Source organism: Saccostrea cucullata, unplaced genomic scaffold, assembly GCF_032062105.1.
Source record: "Saccostrea cucullata isolate Sc308-1 unplaced genomic scaffold, CSIRO_AGI_Scuc_v1 ctg5566, whole genome shotgun sequence".
NCBI lineage: Eukaryota > Metazoa > Mollusca > Bivalvia > Ostreida > Ostreidae > Saccostrea > Saccostrea cuccullata.
Genome location: NW_026926048.1, coordinates 59,513 through 83,820, shown reverse-complemented (window position 1 = coordinate 83,820; position 24,308 = coordinate 59,513). Strand labels below are relative to the sequence as shown.

At 35.0% G+C, this 24,308-nt stretch overlaps 1 protein-coding gene across 2 annotated transcripts; it reads left to right on the top strand.

Moving 5' to 3' along the window:
• Positions 1-758: 758 nt before the first annotated feature.
• On the top strand, positions 759-21,515 carry LOC134270480 (uncharacterized). Of its 2 annotated transcripts, none has more exons than XM_062752702.1 (6): positions 759-846; positions 12,800-12,888; positions 13,549-13,875; positions 14,177-14,344; positions 20,375-20,524; positions 20,715-21,514. In XM_062752702.1, exons 2-6 carry the CDS (start codon positions 12,828-12,830, stop codon positions 20,828-20,830), a joined length of 822 nt encoding a protein of 273 aa, XP_062608686.1. In that variant the 5' UTR covers positions 759-846; positions 12,800-12,827; the 3' UTR covers positions 20,831-21,514. The 2 variants fall into 2 exon arrangements, with proteins under 2 accessions (XP_062608686.1, XP_062608687.1); XM_062752703.1 differs by having other exon boundaries at positions 829-846; positions 12,826-12,888; positions 20,715-21,515.
• Positions 21,516-24,308: the final 2,793 nt, after the last annotated feature.

The window sequence follows — 24,308 nt, the reverse complement described above, 5'->3', positions numbered from 1 at the left end:
AACAATGAAGTAATGCATTTATGCAGTGTGACTTTTTGGATGAAGTTGAATTGTTATGGTTTGAAAGTTTCAAATTCTCTTCACTTTTTATTTAAAAGGTTTTATAAATTGATTAAAAAATTTATTGACAATGAAACATTTTATCCTGTTCCCAAAGACCCATATATTTTGTATATATATATTTACTTTAAATGCAATAGAACGCAAAAATGTGGCCAATTAATTTGAATGTTCAAGTTTTTTACTTGTTGAATCCAAGAAAGTCAATCAGTTTTCCTTCTCTAAAGCTTATCTTTATCTAAATTTAATTTTTGAGCTCTATTTAAACATTCATGCATTAAATCTCTTAATCATACATGATGAAAGTCATCAGCGGAGGAAACATACGTAGCTACACATTTAACGAAAAGAAATGTTATCAGAAAGTTCTTTTTTCAAAAAAAGTATGTTTTCTTATTTTTGCGATTTTTTTGGCTACCAAAACAACATATATCTTGAGATCGCAAATTAGTACAAAGTAAAAGTAAAGAAGAAAAATAATTTAAACAAGTATTGATATGGTAATGATTTTCATTCACATGTCATGTGATCTTCCAAAACAAGACAAGAATGTCCGAAGTTTGGACAATAGTTACAGGTGTATATATACATAAAGTGAGATAAACATTTAGGAAATTCCGTATTCAACCATTTAAAAGGCACTGTAACCCAGCGATCACAGGTAGAGGCAATTGTGTGGTCCTGTCGAGTGTCAAACCCGGAAGTAAACAGTAAAACGCATAGAAGAGGTAAATTTCATTGATAACAGAGCTGTAGGCGTGTCAGTAAATTGGAGAACTGCTTGAGGTAAAGTCTTAATTTTATTTATCTCCATGATGAAACTTAACTTTTATTTTAAAATGAATGACGATTTAAAAAAGTGTGGATTGCTCTGAAAATCTTGTAAATGTATGTTTAAAGGTGAATGTAATTTCTTATTCTGACATGGATATAAAATGTCCTCTGCGTTTCAGTTGAGTGCTTTTAATTACACAAAAAATATAAATAAATCTCAAGAGTTTGTTTTGCATTTTCTGGCTTTGTTTACGCGAAGAAGTGTATATTATGATGAAATTAAATCTTAAATACAATAACAGGCAAAGTTGCGGCCTTAACAATCATTGACAGTAATCGTCAAAATTTTGTATAACTATTATTATTAGACCTTGTGTAGTGTCTTGACTTGGACACTTCTGTTCATAACAACTCTGTTTTTTTTTTATTAATGCATTTTCATGAAAAAAATTTAACCCATCATTATTTATTTCTTTTTTATCTCGTATCTGTGAATTTCCTCAAGTTTGTTTTTTTTTCACACTTTTTAAATTAGTAAGAATGTATTTACTATATCAAAATGAAACGGTAAATAACGATTTATTCAAAAGAAAAAATACAAATTCAGTAATAAATAGCTTTCCAACTCTCGTTGTAATGGAATCTCCTTTAGTGTTAAAAATACCTTTGGTACACCACCCTTTTTAATCAATATCAAAAATGTTAAGTTTTTGAAGACGTGCCAAGAATTGGAGTGGACGTTTTACTTTGCGTAAATTAAAGGTGTCTTTGCTTCTTTCCCTTCGCAAATTTGTCAGTATTGTATATTAGTTTATGTAAGAATTTTACAATTAATATAAATGTTTTATATTTAATACTGGGTTCTTATTATAGGGATGCTTTTCACAATTTAAGTTTTATCAGTTTGTTACCAATACTTAATCGAGCATAATTCTCATTCATATTCTTACAAAAAAACGTTTGATAAACATTTTTACCTCTACTGGTCAGAGACCAGAAGAGCTAATGCGATAGTATTGTGTACGTCGTCCGTCCGTCAGTCTTTCTTCTGTAAATATTTTTTTTCAATATCCTACTCCTACAATTTTGGTCTGATTTCAATATAACTTGGCACACAAGTCGACTACACTCAGATACATAATTTTGTATATCTTTTTTTTTTTGGTTGCGATGAACCAAGTTGCCGTGTTTACTAAAAAATATAAATTTCTGTGAAATACTTTCAAAATGCTACTCCTACAGTTTTGATCTGATTCAAATATAACTTGCCACACAAGTTGAATACACTAGGATACATAATTCTTTTTATCGGTTTTTGATTTCGATGAACGGTGTTGTCATGGTTACCTAAACTTGAAATACTTTCAAAATGCTACTCCAAATACAGTTTTAGTCTCGTTATAATGTAAATGTAATTTGGCATACAAGTAGACTACACTGTGATTCATAGATTTGATTTTCCATTTTTGATGAATGGTGTTGCCATGGTATTAAAACATAATCAGTGATAATTTGTTGAATTTTCGCAGATATTGTATACATTGGTTGTAGTATGTCCTTGTTGCCAAGGACGGTACCAAGTTTTGATGCCCATTATATAAGTTTTGTTTATTGAAATCAACCTGTTGATGTGTGTATAAAACAGACATCGGTTGCTGTAAATTTCACATATTTCAGTTAATATATCTTTGGGATATTAACAAGTTTTACAACTGCTTAAATGAAGAGTTTAATTTTACTCTAGTTTATTGAATCTTTACCATTCACTTTTAATTCAGTGTATCGACTAGCCCTCGTTTTCCAGCTTCCAACAATGAAATAATGCGATCAAAAGTGGTCACATCAACTGTTATGAATTAATTTAAGATTCAATAATGAGAGAAGCTTAATGTCATATGATTTGTATGTTGTATGTCATCGAGCTACTGACATTATTTATTGAACGTCCCTCGTAAATATTTTCTATGCATCGGTTTTTGATTTCGATGAAAGGTGTTGCCGTGGTTACTAAAAGTAGACTGTGAAATGCTTTCAAAATACTACAGTTTTGGTCTGATTACAGTATAACTTGGCACACAAGTAGACTATACTAAAAGGCATAACTTTGTGCATCGGGTTTTTTCATTTCAATGAAAGGTGTTGCCGTGGTAACTAAAAATCGAATTTTGTGAGATGCTTTCAAAATGCTACTCCTTCTACAGTTTTGGTCTGATTGCGATATAACTTGACGCTTTCAAAATGCTACTCCTTCTACAGTTTTGGTCTGATTGCGATATAACTTGACACACAAACTGACTACACTAGGATACATAATTCTCTGCATCGGGTTTTGATTTCGATGAACGGTGTTGCCGTGGTTACTAAAAATAGAAATTTCTGTGCTGATTTCAATATAACTTACCACACAAGTAGACTATTTTCACACGGTGTTGTACCTAAACGGTTGCTATCAGAAAAAATAGCGCGTTCTTTACTGCTATCCGAAATTTGAGCGGTTGCTAGTGGAAAAAAATGGACGAAATTGTAAGTGTTTTTCTTCGCTGGCTCTACAAAATGGTTAATAATTCAATTATTAAAGTTTAGCTGCTTGGTATTTCAACCTTACGGAACGCAACATAACTTTTAAAACTAACGTGTATATTTAGAATTTCAATGAATTAAAGGATTGCTTATATACAAGACGAAAAATGTCGAAAGCGTTGATAACATTTACATGCACGTAAGAAATATATTGAAATTACGTCAAAATTTTTAGATATTTGTTAAAAGTGAATCGACAGTTCGTTGTGTATTTGTTAATGTTATTGGTTATTTTATAACATTGCCCTCTCTGATTGGTTTCTTAAAATCTAGAGCGTTTTTATTAGGAGAAACTTATGTTACGGCTACTATTAGACAACAGCACCGGTTACTATTGGAAAAGGTTTAAGTTTTCAAATTTTATGAAATCACATCCTCAATTTACATCTGTTATGCAATTATAGTTAAGGAAACTGTATTCTAAATGTTCCTTCTATATTCTTTCTAAATGATTGACTTGCCATGTATGTTACTTTCGATCTTATGTTTATATGTATGACTTGAAAAGTGGAGTTTCTATGTACATGCACACTGTACACATATGCGTCGGAACGGGGAGGGGGGGGTCTTAGCCTTCCCACTTTTTTTGTAAAGATACATGTATACATAATATAGCCTAATAGGCATTGAAAACTGGGGCGAATCTATGGTTTATTTGTTTAGCCCGCCCCCTTTCAATTTGCTTCCGACGCCTATGATACATGGGCATACAAAACTGCTAGCATTAATTCATGTGACCATTGAATTTATTATATTCCAACTGTGTAATTATGCCAGATTGATAAAATGCACGGATTTTTAAGGTTTGTGGATTGATAACATTTTGTTATCCACGAATAGGAAGTGTTAGTCAAATTGATAAAAAAAAAACAACAGTACAAAGTTTTGGAATTCAAAAAATCATAATTATCGAACCACAAACCAGGGCTGGGTTTTTCCATTTTTTTACCTAGGTAAATTAAAGAACTCGCGAAAATCTTAATAGGACGAGGGGGGTCGATGTTTTGAATATTGCGTGTATACATTCGAGTAACAGGCATGTCCGCCCTCCCCCCCCCCCCCCCCCCCCCCCCCCCCCATTTTGTTCAAAGCATAACCTTTACTTTTTAAAATGTTTATTGAAAGGCCTGTTGACTTTCTTCAAGCATACGGTTACCCCCTCCCCTACACACACAACCTTTTTATTTCAGTATAATCAAAGAAGGATAGGCGCTAGCGCGTGAAAAAAATGTTACTGAAAGAAGTTCGACAATTTTCCTTTTTTCCATGTCAGTTCTTTTATAGATTTGAACTTTTCTGCCCCCCCCCCCCCATCCCGCCCGGCTTTCAAAATCGAAGTTACGTACCTGAGTTAAGTTGGTAAAAGTCCATTGCATATATAATAGGAATCGTATGATTTCGTATTTCACATGCTATGTGGGATATTTAACAAGTATATTTTAGGCATTTGCTACCATAAGTTTATTTAACATTTGATTGATGGAAATAAGAGTAATTTTCAAATAGCAACCGAAGATATGTTTTCAGTTTATAGCCGGTGCAATATATGCTAAGACTCTGATAGCAACCGTAACTTTAAAAAATCGTATTTCATCCAAAAATCTCTTTCAAAATACACTTTTAAATATTTTTAATCATATGTAAGTATTATTATAGATTGACGCATCTTCACATACCACAATTAACACAACCTGAATAATAGATGATTTAAAAAAGCATAAAAACTGTGTGTGTATTGACTTGATATTTGATACAGGCTTCGGAGATTTTACTCATTCTAAATTATTAGAGGACTATTCTGCAAAGTACACATGGCAACATTTATAGAAATGCCTTACTTGTTCCGTGCACCTGGTTTTTGCAATGGCTATATTGATTTGGGGTCACGATTTCATAGTTTTACAACTTGTTCCAAGAGACTCCAACATATTTATTTCTGATAGCAGCCGTACAAATTTCGAATAGCAACACTGAACGCTATTTTGTTCTGATAGCAACCGTTTAGGTACTACACCGTGTTTCAGATACATAATTCTTTGCATCGCTTTTTGATTTCGATGAACAGTGTTGCTGTGGTAACTTAAATTTAATAGAAATTTCCGTAAAATAATTTTAAAATGCTATTACAGATATAGTTCTTATTTGATTATGTTATAATACATGGCATGCAGATAGACTACACTAAGATACATTATTGTCTTTCTTGTTTTTTTTTTTCAATTTACTTTGATGAACCATGCTGCCATGGTAACTAAAATTGAAAACTCTTCAAAAGAAAGTTGGCGCACTAAATAGGCAGTCGGGAGGAATCATTGACATGAAACAATTCAGATTTAAATGTCCGAGCACAAAGTTGTTTCTATCGTAGGCATCGGAAGCAAACTGAAAAGGGGGGGGGGGGGGGGGCTAAACCAACACAAAAAGGTAATCTCCAATGTTCAACGCATAAAAAATGTCTATCTTTGCAAAATAAGTCGCCCTCCTCCCTGGTACATGTACCGACTCCTAAGTTAATATATCTTATACAAAAAGCTTAGAAACTTCATTGAATGGATTTCTGTAAATATTTTTTTTCAATTGAAAGGTGTCATGAAAGTTAATGCTGGATACATTTATTAGAATATAATAGAATTCTAAAACTAAATAATTTTTGTGCTCAGTTTTCAAATTTACTGAAAATATTGAATGTAACAGAACGATCGAAGTTGGGTTTTTTCTTTTTAATATATTCAATATTTTTTCATCAGGTGTAACTTTGTAGTACAAGTTCATATATGTTTATTTCTCTTTGGGAACGTTAGCATTATAAATGACAAAATGTGAACGCATTGAAAAAAAAAACAATTAATGTAAAATAATTTATAAAACATAATTTGCAACTTTATTCAAAGATATTTTTTTACTACCAATTCAAAAATTTTAAGCAAAAATGAAAATAAAATAAAATAAATAGATATTCGAACCTAAAATGCTGCTTCGATATGACTCATATCCAGCGACAAACCTATGAAGCTACCGCGGGACACTATACGTAGCTAGTATTTAAATCATTATTTAAAGTCATAGCCCTATACAATTGGACTTTGTCAATTTTCTACCAGAAAATAAATGAAAAAAATTTAATTTGGTATTTCTGGGTCGCCTCTCCATTTTTTAAACAACTGGAATAAATTATACGGTTAAAAACACTGAATACGTATTTAAGGTTTCGTCAAAGGTCAACATGTCTACAAAATTATTTTTATAATAGCTCCAAAACTATGTGTGGTATAAAGTCAAAACGTTTACAGTTTATAAATATATCATTGATTAATAGATAGAAAGTATCACTTGATAACAAACATTTTGTAAAAAGATATTTTTTTTTAGAAAAATTGTATCAGAAAATGTACATATTTAAAGAAAATGCACCTGCTTAATTCTGTCCTTTTTTTTTTGAAAACCAACATTGTAGAAATAATACATGTTTATTATTGAGGGCAAGTTGGACGTGAATGGTCTCTAAACTGTAATTGAAAGCACCACATGTATAAAGACAAGACCCCTACAGAACCCGCCATTTGCAATGTACTCTCACTTTCAAGTCTTACATTTGGACAAAATAAACAGGGAAAACAACTTTTCAGAGGCTATCCAAGTCCAACTTGCCCTTCATTGATAAACATATTTTGTTTCTGCAATGATGGTTTTCACTAAAAATCAATTAATTACGTGAATTTTTTTTGAAAATATATGCATTTTTCAGAAGAATTTTTCTCAATTGATATTATTCCAAGTATTTCTTTTTTATCAGGTAATACTTTCTATCTGACAGTTAGTAAAAAATTTATAAACTGTAAAAGTTTTAACTTTAAACCTCACATAGTTTTGGGGCTATTGTAAAAAAAAATATTTGGACATGTTGACCTTTGACGAGACCTTAAAATTCATAGAGAGTGTAGCGTTCCACCGGCTACACATACGGATTAAACCAGATTATAAAACACTCGTCATTGAAGACAACATTCATTTATTGAACCGGAACTAAGACAAAGACAAGGGCAATAACTCTATATATAGAAATACATACAAGATAGAGTTATCTTCCGTACATAAAGTAATTACACAAAACTACAAACTCTACATCCCTTCCTTTCTCGCTCAGAAACATAATTTTCAGCCAGAACTATCTAATACAATTCACACTTAACATGCTTAAGGCATACTACTTAGTATCAACAGAAATCATATGATTATTTTCCAAAGAATATAACAAACATAAATGGTGAAAACATGAATATTAAATGCACACTCAGTTCATAGTACATTTGGAATAGTCAATACATGATCCAGAGTTCACACACAGTTTTCCACTAATACATTTCAAATCCTTCAAATCTTGACGGAAGTCTCTTGTTTCTAACAGGTCGTTGATTGACATTCAGATCAGTATTTTGGACACTTGCATCATTCGCAACATTAACAGGTGCAGAACTACAATCACTCTCTGACTTACTATCAGCATTTGTATCAAGTTTCATTTCAGAGTTATCATCAAGAACTTCATCATCAACAATAGATTGTGACTCATTACATTGTAAATCATTTGATGTACACATACTCTCAATCTCTCTCTCATTAAATTTCTTTAAATGAGTAACATTTCGCTTGTATTGTACCCCTTGATCTGATTCCACAATTGCACTGTTGCCATTCATCTTAACAACTTTAAAAGGTGACTTGTTAAATGGAGTAGACAACTTATTTTCACGGTCTTGTTTCACAAGAACTTGGTCACCTGCACGAATATCGGTTTCGGCTGCCATACGACGTTTATCTGAATACATTTTACCCTTCTCCTTCCTTTCTGCATCGCGGTCGCGTACTTCAAGGTCATCAACATTATAGTCAAAAAGCTCAGGCAACTTCGTGCGGAGTTTACGCCCGAAAAGTAACTGAGACGGACAAACACCAGTTGTCGAATGTGGTGTATTTCGATACATCACAAGAAATTTGTCAAGTTCAGATTTCCAATCTCGGCCTTCGGCAAATGCAATCCGAACACGTTTCATAATTGACCTATTCTGTCGCTCAACCTCGCCGTTTGCCTGTGGCCATAGAGGGGTTGTTTTATGATGAACAATGCCATTTTCGAACATGTAATTCTTAAAATGTTCGCTAACAAACTGTGGACCATTGTCAGTGTGGATTGAATACGGCAATCCATGAGTTAAACAGAACTTCGATATGAGACCTGTTATGTTCTCTGACGAAATATTTTTCGTAATCGCAACCTCAAAATATCAACTGTAATAGTCTACAAGCACAAATATATACTCTTTACTTGGCAACGGCCCTAAAAGATCAGCGGCAAGATGTTGCCATGGTGCGGAAGGCAATTCAGTGCGCTTCATCGGTTCAGGTTTACTCGGTTGACCCACTAACTGGCAACCATAACAACTTTTGCAAAATTTTTCAACACTTTTATCCAACCCCGGCCACCATACTTTACTTCTAAGCAGTGATTTCATTGCAACAATGCCAGGATGGCCTTCATGCGCAAGCTCAAGAACCTGATTACGCAACTGTAAGGGTATAACAATTCGCGTACCACGCAATACTAACTTACCAATCGAACACAACTCAGTACGCACTGGCAAATATTGCTTAAATTCCATACGATGCCATTGCTGGCTTACAAGACACTCTCTTATAGCACACAGTTCTGGATCATTCTCTGACACTCTCTCGATCTCACGTGTTGTCATCGCCATCGGGGTAGCTTCTTTAGCTACAAACCTCACATAAGCATCCTCTAAATCAAGCGACTTTTGAGCAGGGTCATTCTTAACAAGACGCGAAAGTGTATCTGCGATATTCCTTGGACCAGGGATGTACCGAACTTTAAATGTGTATGGTTGCATTCGCAGCACCCATCGTTCTATTCTAGCACAAACTTTCGACTTCGGAGAATATATACATTCAAGCGGCTTGTGATCAGTGAGTAGCTCAAACTCTGTACCGTACAAATAAACATGAAACCTTTCGCACGCCCAAACTAAGGCTAGGGCCTCTTTCTCTGTCTGCGAATAGCGACGTTCCGTATCACTTAAACTACGGCTCGCGTAAGAAAGAACCCGATGTTCACCATTTTGCTCTTGCACCAGCACCGCCCCGAGTCCTACAGGACTAGCATCAGCTATGACTTTAGTCGGCGCAGATTTGTCATAGAAACCCAACGTTTTGGCATCTGCCAGATGATGCTTCAATTCTACAAATGACTCTTGTTCAGATTTTCCCCATCTAAAAACTGAATTCTTGCGCGTCAACTCTCGTAGCGGAGCTGCTACCGTTGCTAGATCTGGAATACATCTTTAACTATAGTTAACAAGCCCTAAGAAACTGCGCACTTCACTCGAAGTTTTCGGTTCGCGTGCTTCGACAACGGCTTTGACTTTAGCATCAGACGGAGCTATGCCACGACCAGACAAAACATGACCCATAAATACAACTTCTGACATATTCAACTCACATTTGTCCCTGTTAAGGGTAAGCCCTTTTCATACAACACTCTCACAACATTTTCGAGACATCTATCATGTTTTTCTTGACTACTTGCATGTACAATGATATCATCCATAATATTGTGCACCCCCTCACACCCTTGCAACACTTGTTGCATGACCTTTTGATACATTTCTGGGGCACAACTAATGCCAAACATAAGACGTTTGTATCTAAATAAACCCTTATGTGTTACAAAAGTAGTAATTTCTCGAGATTCTGGTTTTAACTCAATCTGGTGATATGCCCAAGTAACATCAAGTTTGCTAAAAACAGTACTACCATTCATTTCATGCAAAATTTCATCAATTGTCGGAATAGGGTGACGGACTCGTTGCACAGCAGTATTGGCCTGGCGCATGTCAACACAGAGTCGAATGTCATCACCTGAATGTTTGGGTACACAAACAACTGGAGACACCCACGCACATGGCTTGTCAACGCGTTCAATGATGTCCAAATCGAGTAGCTCATCCAACTTCCTGTCGAGTTTGTCACGCAAACTGTAGGGTATACGTCTCATAGGCTGTATTACTGGCTCAACATCTGGGTCGATTGGTATTTCTAGTTGAAAGGATTTCAGCTTTCCTACACCTTTGAAGCCATTAGGGTATTTCTCAAAAACAGTTCTGTTGTCCAGATTGACAGCTTCACTAACACTGCTAACGATCTGTAACACGCCCAACTGCACAGCTGTATCTCGACCAAGTAAGGCTTGTCCTTCTCCCTTAATGACCACGAATTCCACATCCGGAATGATGGTTTGGTTGTATTTCACAGTTGCTGTGAAGATCCCAGCCACTTTCAGAGGTTGTTGACTTCCATAAGCATAGAGTTTTTTCTCAACTTTGGACGAAACACAGTTTATGTGGTTTTTCTTCAGATAGTTCCATAATGGCATTCCCATTATATTACAGCTCGCCCCTGAGTCAATAATCATGCTGAGGTCAACATTACCAACGTTCACAACCGGGCTGTCATTTAACACAGAATTTTGGTGGACACGAAATGCGTACACTTTGTCTTCATCACTCTGGCCTGACTGGTCCGTAATGTGATGAATTTTCCCTGGTTTCCGCTTTTCTCCACGGTCTTTGGTTTTACACATTTTCTCAAAATGTCCAGTCTGCTTACACTTATGACACTTCTTTCCCCTTGCGGGGCATTTAGGGTCATTCCGCAAGTGTCCTTCATAACCACAACTAAAACATTTACTGTTTGTCTTTTTCGCAAAATGTTTCTTGTTTTGTACACTGACCTTGTTTACAACACCGGTTATGGCCCCTTGCGCGCGACCTTCAATTGACGTGGCTTGCCTCTCAGAGTCTTCCAGGGCTCTTGCGATTTCTCGGACTTGAGTAAGGGTAAGGTTCCTACCTTTTTCTAGTAATTTCCGGCGTAAGTTATGACGAACACACTTGTCAATGATTTGGTCACGTATTCTCTCATCAATCGCATCCCGGTTCCCGAATTCACAGGTTTCTGCTCTCTGGCGTAAGCGAGTAATATACTGTTCAATAGTTTCATGTTCTAACTGAGCCATACTTCTAAATACAGACCTCTCGTATGGAACATTTGCCTGAGGTTTGAAGTATTTGTCCAAGGAGTTCACGGCTTTGGCGTACTCATCCTCTCCTTCTCCCTCCGGTAATGTAAAGAATATATCTTGCACTTCCATTCCCGCTGTATGGAGAAGCAACGCTTTAGCTTGATCAGCTTCCTTTACGCCTTTGCCTTTAGCGTAGAGTTCGAATGCCCGACGCCATCTTTTCCATTTTGATGCAATGCCTGTCACATCTGCAACATCAAAATGCGGGATTGCTTGCACATCTGGAACCAAAACACTGGCCATCGTAATTTCTCGAAGTTAAATATCCTCGTCGCCAATTTTATGTAGCGTTCCACCGGCTACACATACGGATTAAACCAGATTATAAAACACTCGTCATTGAAGACAACATCCATTTATTGAACCGGAACTAAGACAAAGACAAGGGCAATAACTCTATATATAGAAACGCATACAAGATAGAGTTATCTTCCGTACATAAAGTAATTACACAAAACTACAAACTCTACAGAGAGAAGACCCAGGAGTAACAAAATTAATGAAAAACGGCTATAAAGGAGTGGATTTGTGCATCATTTGACTCGTACGGCAATATTCAGGTTCATATTCAAATAAAATCAAACATGTTTACTTGAATATTTACCCATTTTACATTCACCTACAACACAGTCATTGGCTGGATTTTGAAAAAAAAGTATAAATCAATGATATTTTTAAATTCTTTTCATGAGCCACTTTTCCTGCCGAATCGCCATCTTAAGCGCCCACTTTCTTTTATTCAAAGATACACCTACAGTTGAAGAATTATTGTAATATGGCACAAAAAGAGACTTAATCAAGGATCATTATTCTATTTATTGCTGTTTTAAAGTCTGAACTGCTACTTATCTTTTCCTTTGTTATAAGTATAAATCAGTAGAGCTACGTACACTACATTTTCGACAGGGACTTCTTTTTAATATAATGAGTCGGGTATTCAAAACAATAACTCAAATAAAATTATGTTTAAATTGTTTTATATGAGTCAAAGCAAAAAGGATTACAACCAAGTCTTTCCGACTCACTTAAATGAAGAGACATTGGAATGTCTTTTGATAAATGAATATGTGGTAGCTTTTTAAATGATATAGTGTAGATTAACACTACCGATAAAAAATGGCTTGTTCAGTAAGCTCTATGGAGATTTAAATATGTCAACGGGTATATATATACAAACGATCTCATTGTCTAAAAATAAATCATGGTATAAAAATAACTTTAAAAATTTTACAGGAAAGTACCGATTTTGTCCATTAGAGACATGGTTTCCCTAGGAGTGATTGCAGGCTTATTTTTTGGAGGAGCCTTTTTAATTCAAAAGGGTGAGTTAAAACTAATGAATTGCCTAAAAATTAAACCAAAAAAATTAAAAAGTAGAAACAGTATACTGGATATGTCATTTCATACAGTAAATGCCTGCTGAAACTTTAAATGTATGTGGATTTGTTTTTTGCATGGTTTCTTTTTGATCGTGTTTTGAATATTCGATTTAAATTCTGTAATTGGTAGAGTCAATGAAAAAGAAGAACTATTAAGCTTCATTCTGAATATTAATATTACTAGAAGTATAAGATTTGTTTAGTTTCATATAATTTTTTTCTGTTCAATTCATTGAATACACTACCCTTCAACTCCATTCAATTAAAACAAAGCGGATAGGAGTTGAAGGGTAGGGTACATGTACGACTGTATGCATGTCGGAATAATAAAAAAACCCAAACAACTATTTGCTCAGGTGTCACATCGCACACCTGAACACCGACTAAGGAGAAACGTAGACATGAAATTAATGAAACCCGAATCGGTGAATGCATAAACAAAAAAAAAATGCAGTCGACTTTTCGAAATAATTCTACTTTTTTTTCATTATTATTTCGAGTATTAACAGTATGTAGTACAAGTATTTATATGTAAGTAGAAAACTGATCCTTACTTTGGTAAAAAGTTGTTTAAAATAAATAAAACTTTTCTTTCTTATAAAGGTGTTGTAGGAACTATCCTCAATTCCGATACACTTTCTGAGGGAATTTGTCACTCATCGGAACTGAAAGTTGAGATCGGGTCGCCATGTGGAATAGAAAGCAGCACAATCCACATTGCCTCCATTCTAATAGGTGTTTGTAGACATATTAATGGCAATTTGTCATGCTTTCTTGATTCTATGGATTATCTGTACGATAACAGCAGTGGGAGTTTGACCATTAATACTACATTTAACCACACAATCCACGCAGGTTATACCTTTTCGACGAGTATAACCTGTTTCAACGGTAGCAGTTTCCGTGATGAAATTCTCCTCAAACCGTGTCGTAAGTAATATCATGTTTTTAATATTCAATTATTCATATTTTTCCTACAATTTTTGTTTAATTTAAGGATGTAAAATGAAAATAAAAACGTGAAGCATGCATTGATAAATATAGTATGTATCGTCCGAGTTTGAAATATATACATGTAATATATCCAAAAATATAAAGAAATCGTCAGGAATGTGATGTGAAAAGTCGAAATGGTAATTACACAAGTAATTCTATAATATAACTTCAGAAAAGCATATCACAAAAGCATATAGCATTTTATAGTAATTTTAAGATATATGTTTTTAATCAGTTTCTGGATTCAATTCAACTGCCTACTATAACAACACGCATGTCACGATTTCCTGTGAGCATACAGCATTCAGATTCTCCACAACGGGTATACGTATTGTTGGCGATAACGATTTGGAACACTGTACCTGGAAAAATCAAACGAACGAATGTCACGGAGATGCTAAAGGTATTTTTTTATTCAATTCCCCCTATGAATTTACAACTGAAAAAAAAATCTATAATGAGCGGTGCTGAAAATGTGTAATCCCTGTACAGCTTATTTGAATATTAAGAAAATTTAATACAGGTTTAGCAGTTTATATTGAAAGGAAAAATCTCTCTGAATTTTGCCAAATGCAAAAGATTTAACTCACCTACATGTAGAAGTTTGGGTATCTGCACTATTATTGCAATTTGTTCGTAGGTGCTACAAATACGATTACTATAATATTTAAATCAGGCATAAAGAAACAGTTGTAGTTTATCTTTTAAATTGAATATCCTTTCGTTACACTTGAACAGTTTTTTTAAGCTCGGCTCGGGTGAGGTTTTCTGATCACATTTTATCCGTTGTCCGTCCGTCTGTAAACTTTTCACATTTTCTTCTCAAGAACCACTGGGCCAATTTTGACCAAACTTGGTACAAAGCATCCTTTGGTTAAGGGAAATTTAAATCGTTTAAATGAAGGGCTAAGTCCCCTCATAAGGGTAGATAATCAAGAAAAGAAAAAATAGGGTTGGGTCATTAAAAATCTTTTTCTGAAGAACCACTGGGCCAGGAAAGCTGAAACTTATTTGGAGGCATCCAGGGGTAGTGTAAATTCTAAATTATACAAATCATGACCCCAGGGGTTAGGAATCAAGGTTTTAAATAGAAATATCTAGGAAACAAGAGGCCCACGGGCCTAAAAGGTCACCTCAGTATCATGTACTAACTTTCCAACAATTGAACTGTTTCTTGTTTTAAATCAAAGGCCATGAAATTCAAAATTTTGAAAGAAGCACTATAGCTTATCATAACTATATCATAACTATACACTAAGTTTGTTTACTTTTGTTACTTAATACCCAGAGATTAATCAAAGTAACAAAGAGAAAATGCATTTCCACTTTATAACCAGTTGTGCACCCCATCCCACAGGAACCACTGACCCTGGGGGCATATATTTCAAAATTCTGGGGCCCTGAAATTAACCATTTTGGAAGAGGCACCTTTCATCATCATTAATATGTACTTAGAACATTGGCATGATACCTAGGAGCAGGGGAAAAGGATTTCGAAGAGTTCATTCATTTTCACTATATAATCATGAGAGCACCGCCCTAAGACCCAAACCTCTGACCCTAGGGCCCAGAGATTCATAAATCTGGAAGAGGCATCCTTCCTTATCATAAATATGTACATAGTTCATTGGTTTAATACTCAGAAGCAGGGAAGAAGATTTTTAAAGAATTAATGTATTTTCACTTTATAATCAATACAGCCCTACCCTAACACCAGAACCCCTGACCCAAAGGCCATGAAATTCATATTTTGGGGAAGACACTTTTTTATAACATAACTAAGTACTTGTTAAGTTTATTTAATAATCAGGAGCAGAGAAGACGTTTAAAGAATAAATGTATTTTCTGTGTATGATCAATAATAAAGCTCCACCCTAACACCAGAACCCCCAACCCAGGTGCCATGAAAATCACAATTTTAGAAGAGACATTCTTGGTCATCATAACTATGTACTTGGTTAGTTTTATACCCTGGAGCAGAGAGGATTTTAAAAGAATTCATTGCATTTTCACTATTAATAAAGCCCCACCCTAACACCAGAACCCCTGACCCCAGGGCCATGAAATTCACAGTTATGGAAGAGGCAACCTTATTCAACATATTTGGTTTGTTTATTAAATAACCAGAAGCAAAGAAGTAGATCTTCAAAAAAAAATAATGCATTTTACTATCTAATCTATATAGCCCCGCCCTAGCAACTAAGAACCCCTAACCCTGGGGTCATGAAATTCACAATTTTGGACAAGGCAGTCTTATTGAACATAACTATGTACTTTTTTAGTTAATTCAATGCCCAGGAGCAGAGAAGAAGATTTTCAAAGAAATCATGCATTTTCACTATATAATCTATATATATGGACCCCTGATCCCAGGGCCATGAATTTCACACTTTTGATAAACGACTCAATTCTGATTACAATCAAGCAAACAATCTGACTGATTGATGTCCAGGAGTAAAGAGTAAAGAAGAAGATTTTTAAAGATTGCATTAATTTTAGAGGCTTTGGCCCCACCAATAAGGACCAGGGGGACAGGGACCATGAAATTCACAATTTTTGTTTCCTTTCACCCATAGATGCTGTATTCCAAATTTGGTTGAAATTGGTTCAGTGGTTCCAGAGACGAAGATAAAAGTGTTCAAAAGTTAAAAACGACCGATGTACGACAGACGATGACAATGAAAACAGATACATAAAAATATTTAACAAGAGACCCACGGGCCTTATAGGTCACCTGAGTATTATGTAACAACTTTCAAACAATTAAATTTGGTTCGTGTTTTAAACCAGAGGCTATGAAATTCGCAATTTTCAAAGAGGCACCATTGCTTATCATAATTATAGACTTAGCATGCTTAGTCTATTTACTTAATACCCAGAGGTAGATCAGAGTAACAAAGAGAAAATGCATTTCCACTTTATAACCAGTTGTGCACCCCATCCCACAGGAACCACTGACCCTGGGGGCATATATTTCAAAATTCTGGGGCCCTGAAATTAACCATTTTGGAAGAGGCACCTTTCATCATCATTAATATGTACTTAGAACATTGGCATGATACCTAGGAGCAGGGGAAAAGGATTTCGAAGAGTTCATTCATTTTCACTATATAATCATGAGAGCACCGCCCTAAGACCCAAACCTCTGACCCTAGGGCCCAGAGATTCATAAATCTGGAAGAGGCATCCTTCCTTATCATAAATATGTACATAGTTCATTGGTTTAATACTCAGAAGCAGGGAAGAAGATTTTTAAAGAATTAATGTATTTTCACTTTATAATCAATACAGCCCTACCCTAACACCAGAACCCCTGACCCAAAGGCCATGAAATTCATATTTTGGGGAAGACACTTTTTTATAACATAACTAAGTACTTGTTAAGTTTATTTAATAATCAGGAGCAGAGAAGACGTTTAAAGAATAAATGTATTTTCTGTGTATGATCAATAATAAAGCTCCACCCTAACACCAGAACCCCCAACCCAGGTGCCATGAAAATCACAATTTTAGAAGAGACATTCTTGGTCATCATAACTATGTACTTGGTTAGTTTTATACCCTGGAGCAGAGAGGATTTTAAAAGAATTCATTGCATTTTCACTATTAATAAAGCCCCACCCTAACACCAGAACCCCTGACCCCAGGGCCATGAAAGTCACAGTTATGGAAGAGGCAACCTTATTCAACATATTTGGTTTGTTTATTAAATAACCAGAAGCAAAGAAGTAGATCTTCAAAAAAAAATAATGCATTTTCACTATCTAATCTATATAGCCCCGCCCTAGCAACTAAGAACCCCTAACCCTGGGGTCATGAAATTCACAATTTTGGACGAGGCAGTCTTATTGAACATAACTATGTACTTTTTTAGTTAATTCAATGCCCAGGAACAGAGAAGAAGATTTTCAAAGAAATCATGCATTTTCACTATATAATCTATATATATGGACCCCTGATCCCAGGGCCATGAATTTCACACTTTTGGTAGAGGACTCAATGCGGATTACAAGCATGCAAACAGTTTGACTGATTGATGTCCAGGAGTAAAGAGTAAAGAAGAAGATTTTTAAAGATTGCATTAATTTTAGAGGCTTTGGCCCCACCAATAAGGACCAGGGGGACAGGGACCATGAAATTCACAATTTTTGTTTCCTTTCACCCATAGATGCTGTATTCCAAATTTGGTTGAAATTGGTTCAGTGGTTCCAGAGACGAAGATAAAAGTGTTCAAAAGTTAAAAACGACCGATGTACGACAGACGATGACGGATGAAAACAGATACATAAAAATATTTAACAAGAGACCCACGGGCCTTATAGGTCACCTGAGTATTATGTAACAACTTTCAAACAATTAAATTTGGTTCGTGTTTTAAACCAGAGGCTATGAAATTCGCAATTTTCAAAGAGGCACCATTGCTTATCATAATTATAGACTTAGCATGCTTAGTCTATTTACTTAATATCCAAAGGTAGATCAGAGTAACAAAGGGAAAAAGCACTTCCACTTTATAACCAGTTATGCACACCCTCCCTAAGGAACCACTGACCTCGGGGCCACATATTTCAAAATTTTGCAAATTTTATCATTAAATGGTTGATTTATACCAAAGAGCAGATTTCAAAGCATTAATTTATTTTCAGACTATGGACCCCCCCCCCCCAACCCCTGACCCAGGAGGGGGGGGGCGGGCATAAAAAATAACCATTTTGCTAGATACACCTTTCTTCATCATAAATATATATTCTTGGATCATTGGCATAAAACCCAGGAGCAAAGGAAAGAATTTCAAAGATTTAATGTATTAAATTTTCACTATATAATCATATCGGCCCTAACACCAGAACCCCTGACCCTGGGGCCATAAAATTCACAATTTTGGAAGAGGCACTCATGCTTATCATAACTTTATACTAAGTTAGTTTATTTAATACCCAGGGGCAGAGAAGATTTCCAAAGAATTAATGCATTTTCACTATATGAGCAATAGAGCCCGGCCCTAACACCAGAAGCCCTGACCCTGGGGCCACAAAATTCATAATTTTGGAAGAGGCATTCTTGCTTATCATAACTATGTACTTAGTTTTTTTAATACCCAGAAGCAGAGAAGAAGATTTTCAAGAATAAATGCATTATCACTATATAATTTATATAGCCCGGCCCTAACACCAGAACCCCTGACCCTGGGGCCATAAAATTCACAATTTTGGAAAAGGCACTCTTGCTCATCATAACTATGTACTTGGTTAGTTTACTTAATACCCAGGAGCAGAGAAGAAAATTTTCAAAGAAATAATGCATTTTCACTATATAATCTATATAGCCCCGCCCTAGCACTACAGCCCCTGACCTTGGGGCCATGAATTTCACAATCTTGGTAGAGGGTTTGCCTGCATGATGTCTAAGAGTAAAGAAGAAGTTTTTTAGGATTGCAATAATTTTTGTTCCCCTTCACCCATAGATGCTGTATACCAAATTTGGTTGAAATTGGTTGAGTTGTTTCAGAGAAGAAGCTGAAAATGTTCAAATGTTAACACACAACGACGGACGAAAACGGATAGCAATAGGTGACCTGAGTTACTCAGGTGACCTAAAAATCTTCTTCTCAAGAGCCACTGGGCCAGAAAAGCCGAATCTTATGTGGAAGCATCCTGGGGTAGTGTAAATTCTAAATTGTTCAAATCATGACCCCCGGGGGTTGGGCGGGGCCATACTGGGGAATCAAAGTTTTACATGGAAATATATAGGAACAATCTTTGAAAATCTTTTTCTCAAGAACCACTGGACCAGAAAAGCTGAAACTTGTGTGGAAGAATCCTGGGGTAGTGTAGATTTCAAATTGTCTAAATTATGATCAGTGGGGTAGGTTGTGGTCACAATATGTATTACAAGGGGGAAATCTGGTAAAGAACAGAATGGTCAAAGCTTCTCAGGTGAGCGATGTCGCCCATGAACCTCTTGTTATATAAACGCTATAAAATAGTTTCGATTCTTAATATTCTATTAAATCATTGCTACATGTACTGTTTTACATTCGAAATAAAAATATTAGGTATGCTTTTTGTGTTTTTTTATGTCTTATTACAAATTACTTTGACAGCAGTAAGCGTGTTGTAATTAGCTTCAAATCTCGAGACTAGCATAAATAGCTCATCCCAAAAAAACAACTTTGAAACACTGTCATTTCGGCGGCAATGCTAGTTGGTCCTATCAAATATAGTTGGATGTCAAAGGGATTTCGGGAAAACGAGGCTTTTATTTCATTTTAGATTAGAGTTTAAAAATTCTCGTAAAGACGTTAAACAACATACATTTACAATCAATCAATCTTAATGACAGATTGGAGTTGCTAACAAGGTCATTGTATCGACAAAACAAAATCATATATTTTCTTTTATCTTTTGATAACTGATGACGATTTACATTTTAGCTCTTCCAAATGGTGTGAAATTTACTTCTCTATATACCCAGAAAATGAAGGAAATGAACATTACATGCAAGTTTGACGGGCTGTCCGTGGATATCGTTCCTCAGCTACAGTCAACAGTTAACACAACGCCTAGTACCACAAGGGCACCATGTACGACATGATTTACATCAATAATTACCAATTTAATTAAGGATTTCTATTTAGATCTATATAAAAATATTTATAACGAATCGCAATGATTATAACGGGGGGAAAATGAGGAAATGATTTTTTCACAGTATTTTTGTACTATAGGAAAAAAGTTTTCATTCATATGATTTTCTATATTTTTTTTTTCCAGCGAGCTCTTCTTCATCACAAAGCCAAGATAACGGACAAACGAAAGTGACCAGCTTTGCTTTGATGATCTTTATTTTGTGTATCGTGTATTTTCTTCAAAGAGATATATTTATTTGAAAACTGACCAAAAGAAGGATTTTTATATATCCCTCGTGATGTATACGTCTAAGGAACCCTCCGCTTGGCGTTTCAATCATGTCCTTCCGAAACGATTTTGTGTAAGGATTCCGATAGTCTTGGAATCGTTGTGCTGTGGAAACATTTTCAATTCATTCAAGAAGTTAACAAGAACAAGAAGAAGGACAATCTGAATATGTAACATTCCTCTTGGAGAAGATGGGAAACTTTGCCGGAGAGAAGAATCAATTCATCAGCTGATTCAGGAGTATCAATAATACATGTAATAGATATTGTCGTTTTTGATTATGTCGTTCACTCGTAACACCAATTTTGATTATACAAAAGTTTCAAATAAACATACCTTTCATATTCTTGCTGGATTTATATTTAAATTTAATTTGAGGCAAGCCAATTTCTCGCGTGATGTAAATTACATAGTGAGTATCAAGAACGCTCTTAGGACCATCATGATGATTCCTAAATTATTTTTTTTTATTGCAAAGACTGAAATGTTAACAAAGTAGAAATTTGGTTTAAAAAAAAGTTATTATAAGATAATTCAATTTGTATGCGTTTTCTCTGTGATAACGCTTTGAAAGTTTCGGGAGTTCATTTCTTAATTTAATGAAACCGGCCTGTAAATTTCGCCAAGCGAAAGGTCATGAGCTTAAGAGGCTTACAAACCTGTTTACACATATGGTTGTCTCTCAGTATTTTTGATTAGATTTGTCCGTGAGATTTGGCATTTGTGTGTAAGATTTCACTTTCCATCAATTTTAAATATATAAATGGAGAACAACTGCTTTTTTGATTACTTAAACATGGTTAAATAACGTGATCTTGATCATTTTATAATACGGCGTTTGAGCAAACCGACATAATTAAGAATTCGAATTTTTTTTTAGCGATTAAAAAAGTATGAAACTGAGACAGATCATAACGAAAACTAACTTCTCAATTCTAAACAAGTCTATTTCTTTTTTCCGAATTTCATAATAGCAAAACGTGAGACGTATTTTGGACTAAAAATCCGTACAAAATACGGCGAAATCGTAAGAGTAAACAGGTCTGGGCTTAATATGCATGCAAATCTTTTGCGGCAGTAGGTGGGGACTATTGCAATTGATATGAGGGGTCATTTAAATCGATTAACATTTTATGAAACCAAAATTTACAACTTTAATGTACAATGTAATAAAAATATATGGAATCACTATCTAGTCTGTTTGGTGTATCTAGGACAATAACGATCGTTAAAAACGATATAGAGATAATTATGAATACTGTATACAGGGTTATTTTCGCCCTTTCACACTCGCAAAGAATTTAACCCCGTTTTAAATTCGCCCAGTCACAGTTTTGTTTAAGAAAATAAACTGTATTCATTGAATTCGCCCCGTTTTAAATTCGCCCAAATGTTAGTAGGGTGAAAGGGGCGAAAATAAAATGGGGGCGAAAATTTCCCTGTTTACAGTAACTAGTTTCGCCTGGTTTTTTTTTTTTTTTTTTTTTTTGTTTTTGTTTTTGTTTTTTTTTGGTTTTCCGTCATATGTATTTGGGATTTGATAATATTCCCCACATTGTTTGATTAACTATTATGATTAACAGTGAAGACATGTGTACCCGATAAGAATCCTACATGCTCTTATCATACCCCACCCCGTTTAGGTTAGATCTGGGCTACAAATGCATTTAAGCTTTCAGAGGCTAGAATATTTTTATTAATCCTCCCTACAGTACTTAGGTGAGCGATGTGGCCCCTGGTCCTGTTGTTTTGGTACGCTAGGGCATCAACAATTGTTGAGAACGTGCATTATTTAGAGCGGGCGAAGTACTGTGAAATCACTAATTTTCGCAGGGTTTAATTTTCGTTGTTTTCGAGGTATCAAGAAAGCCACGAGTTCATATCCTTCTCGAAATGTAATATTTACATGTACAAACTGGCTGTCGTATTTATCTACCATCGATACACTTGTACGGAACATGCACATGAATGCTTTTAAAGCTTTCATTTCGAATTTCTTCGTCCCTGCAGTTTAAACAAGAATAGATATGGGTTACCCCATATCCAAAGATATTCGACTTTTAGATTTTATATGTTTAACAGTGTTTAATAACGTTATAAAAAATAAAACTGCACTGTCTAGTTATATTTCGTGAGACCGTAGCATTACGGTCACCCAGTCTCCTAACCATGCTAACAAACAGTACACATACCTATGTCCGCAAGACCAGTTAGTCTTGGTCTATACACACGTACGATGGTGTTGTCAAACGGACTCCCGCGAACAGAGAAGTTACGATGGCAGACAGAACTTTTTTCATAATTAGATCACATGAATACAAATTTTGATTCATAAAAATTAAACGACTGTCAGTTTCGAAATCCCCGGCCAGTTCGGGCTACACAGTTTACAGATACTCTCCCGATGTGTAGTTTGTCTACACACGTACAGGAATCTGCTCAGGGATTGAAAATTCCGTCATTTAATATACTACACACACAGAATTATTATTTTTTTCTCTTAGATGAAACTATATGATAATTAACGAACAATTAACATGATTTTACTACAGTTGTTGATATTAGTATAATCAATTCATCAGTGAAAAAATATCAACCGAAGAATGACCTATATATTCTCTGTTATCAAACCTGTTAAAAAAAAGCTGAGGAGGGAGCGAGCGTAGTAATATTAACATATTTTATTTGCATTTAGGGGGGAAAGTGGTCTTTGGTGGAAAAATTAACATTAATTTTTTTTTTTATACGTATGACATACACAACATTATTCTTATCATGAACAATTATGTTGTATCTACTTATTAATGATGGAACTATTTTCGTCGGAACAATTTGTGTGAGTCGCCGCTGAATACAGTAATATATCTTGCACTAATAGTATGCATTGATCGAATATATTAAAAAGTATCGATGACAGTAATAAAAATATTTTTATTCGTCTCTTATATCTTAAACCCAGTTTGTGCTTTATGTAAAGGAAAGTATAGATGATCATTACTGGTATGTGACATGGTATGTTCATCAGAAAATCATGTCAAAGACGCGTGACACCTCCGTGTTTACACGGTAGACATGCAGCGATAATTGATTTACTGACAACAAATACTGAGTATCCTTCAAATTTATTTTAAATGTATGAAAAAACAAAATGTTTGGACTTCTCCATGGGCAAGTAGATAAAATTTATAATTCGACAATTAAAATTATCAACAACAATAAAATTATTAGAATTTCAGGTTTGTTCTGGTCAACACAATGAAAAAGTGTTGAAAATCAAATTAAACACGATTTTGATAAATCTTGTGTGCAATTTATTTAATTACCGCTACAAAATAACCATCGCTTTCTTCCTGTTCTATAAAATTGATCACTTGGTCCGAATACCAGAAATGGAGGTGCTTTTTTAAAGATTCCTTGTAATCGTAATTTATTGATATATCAAGCGGTTGT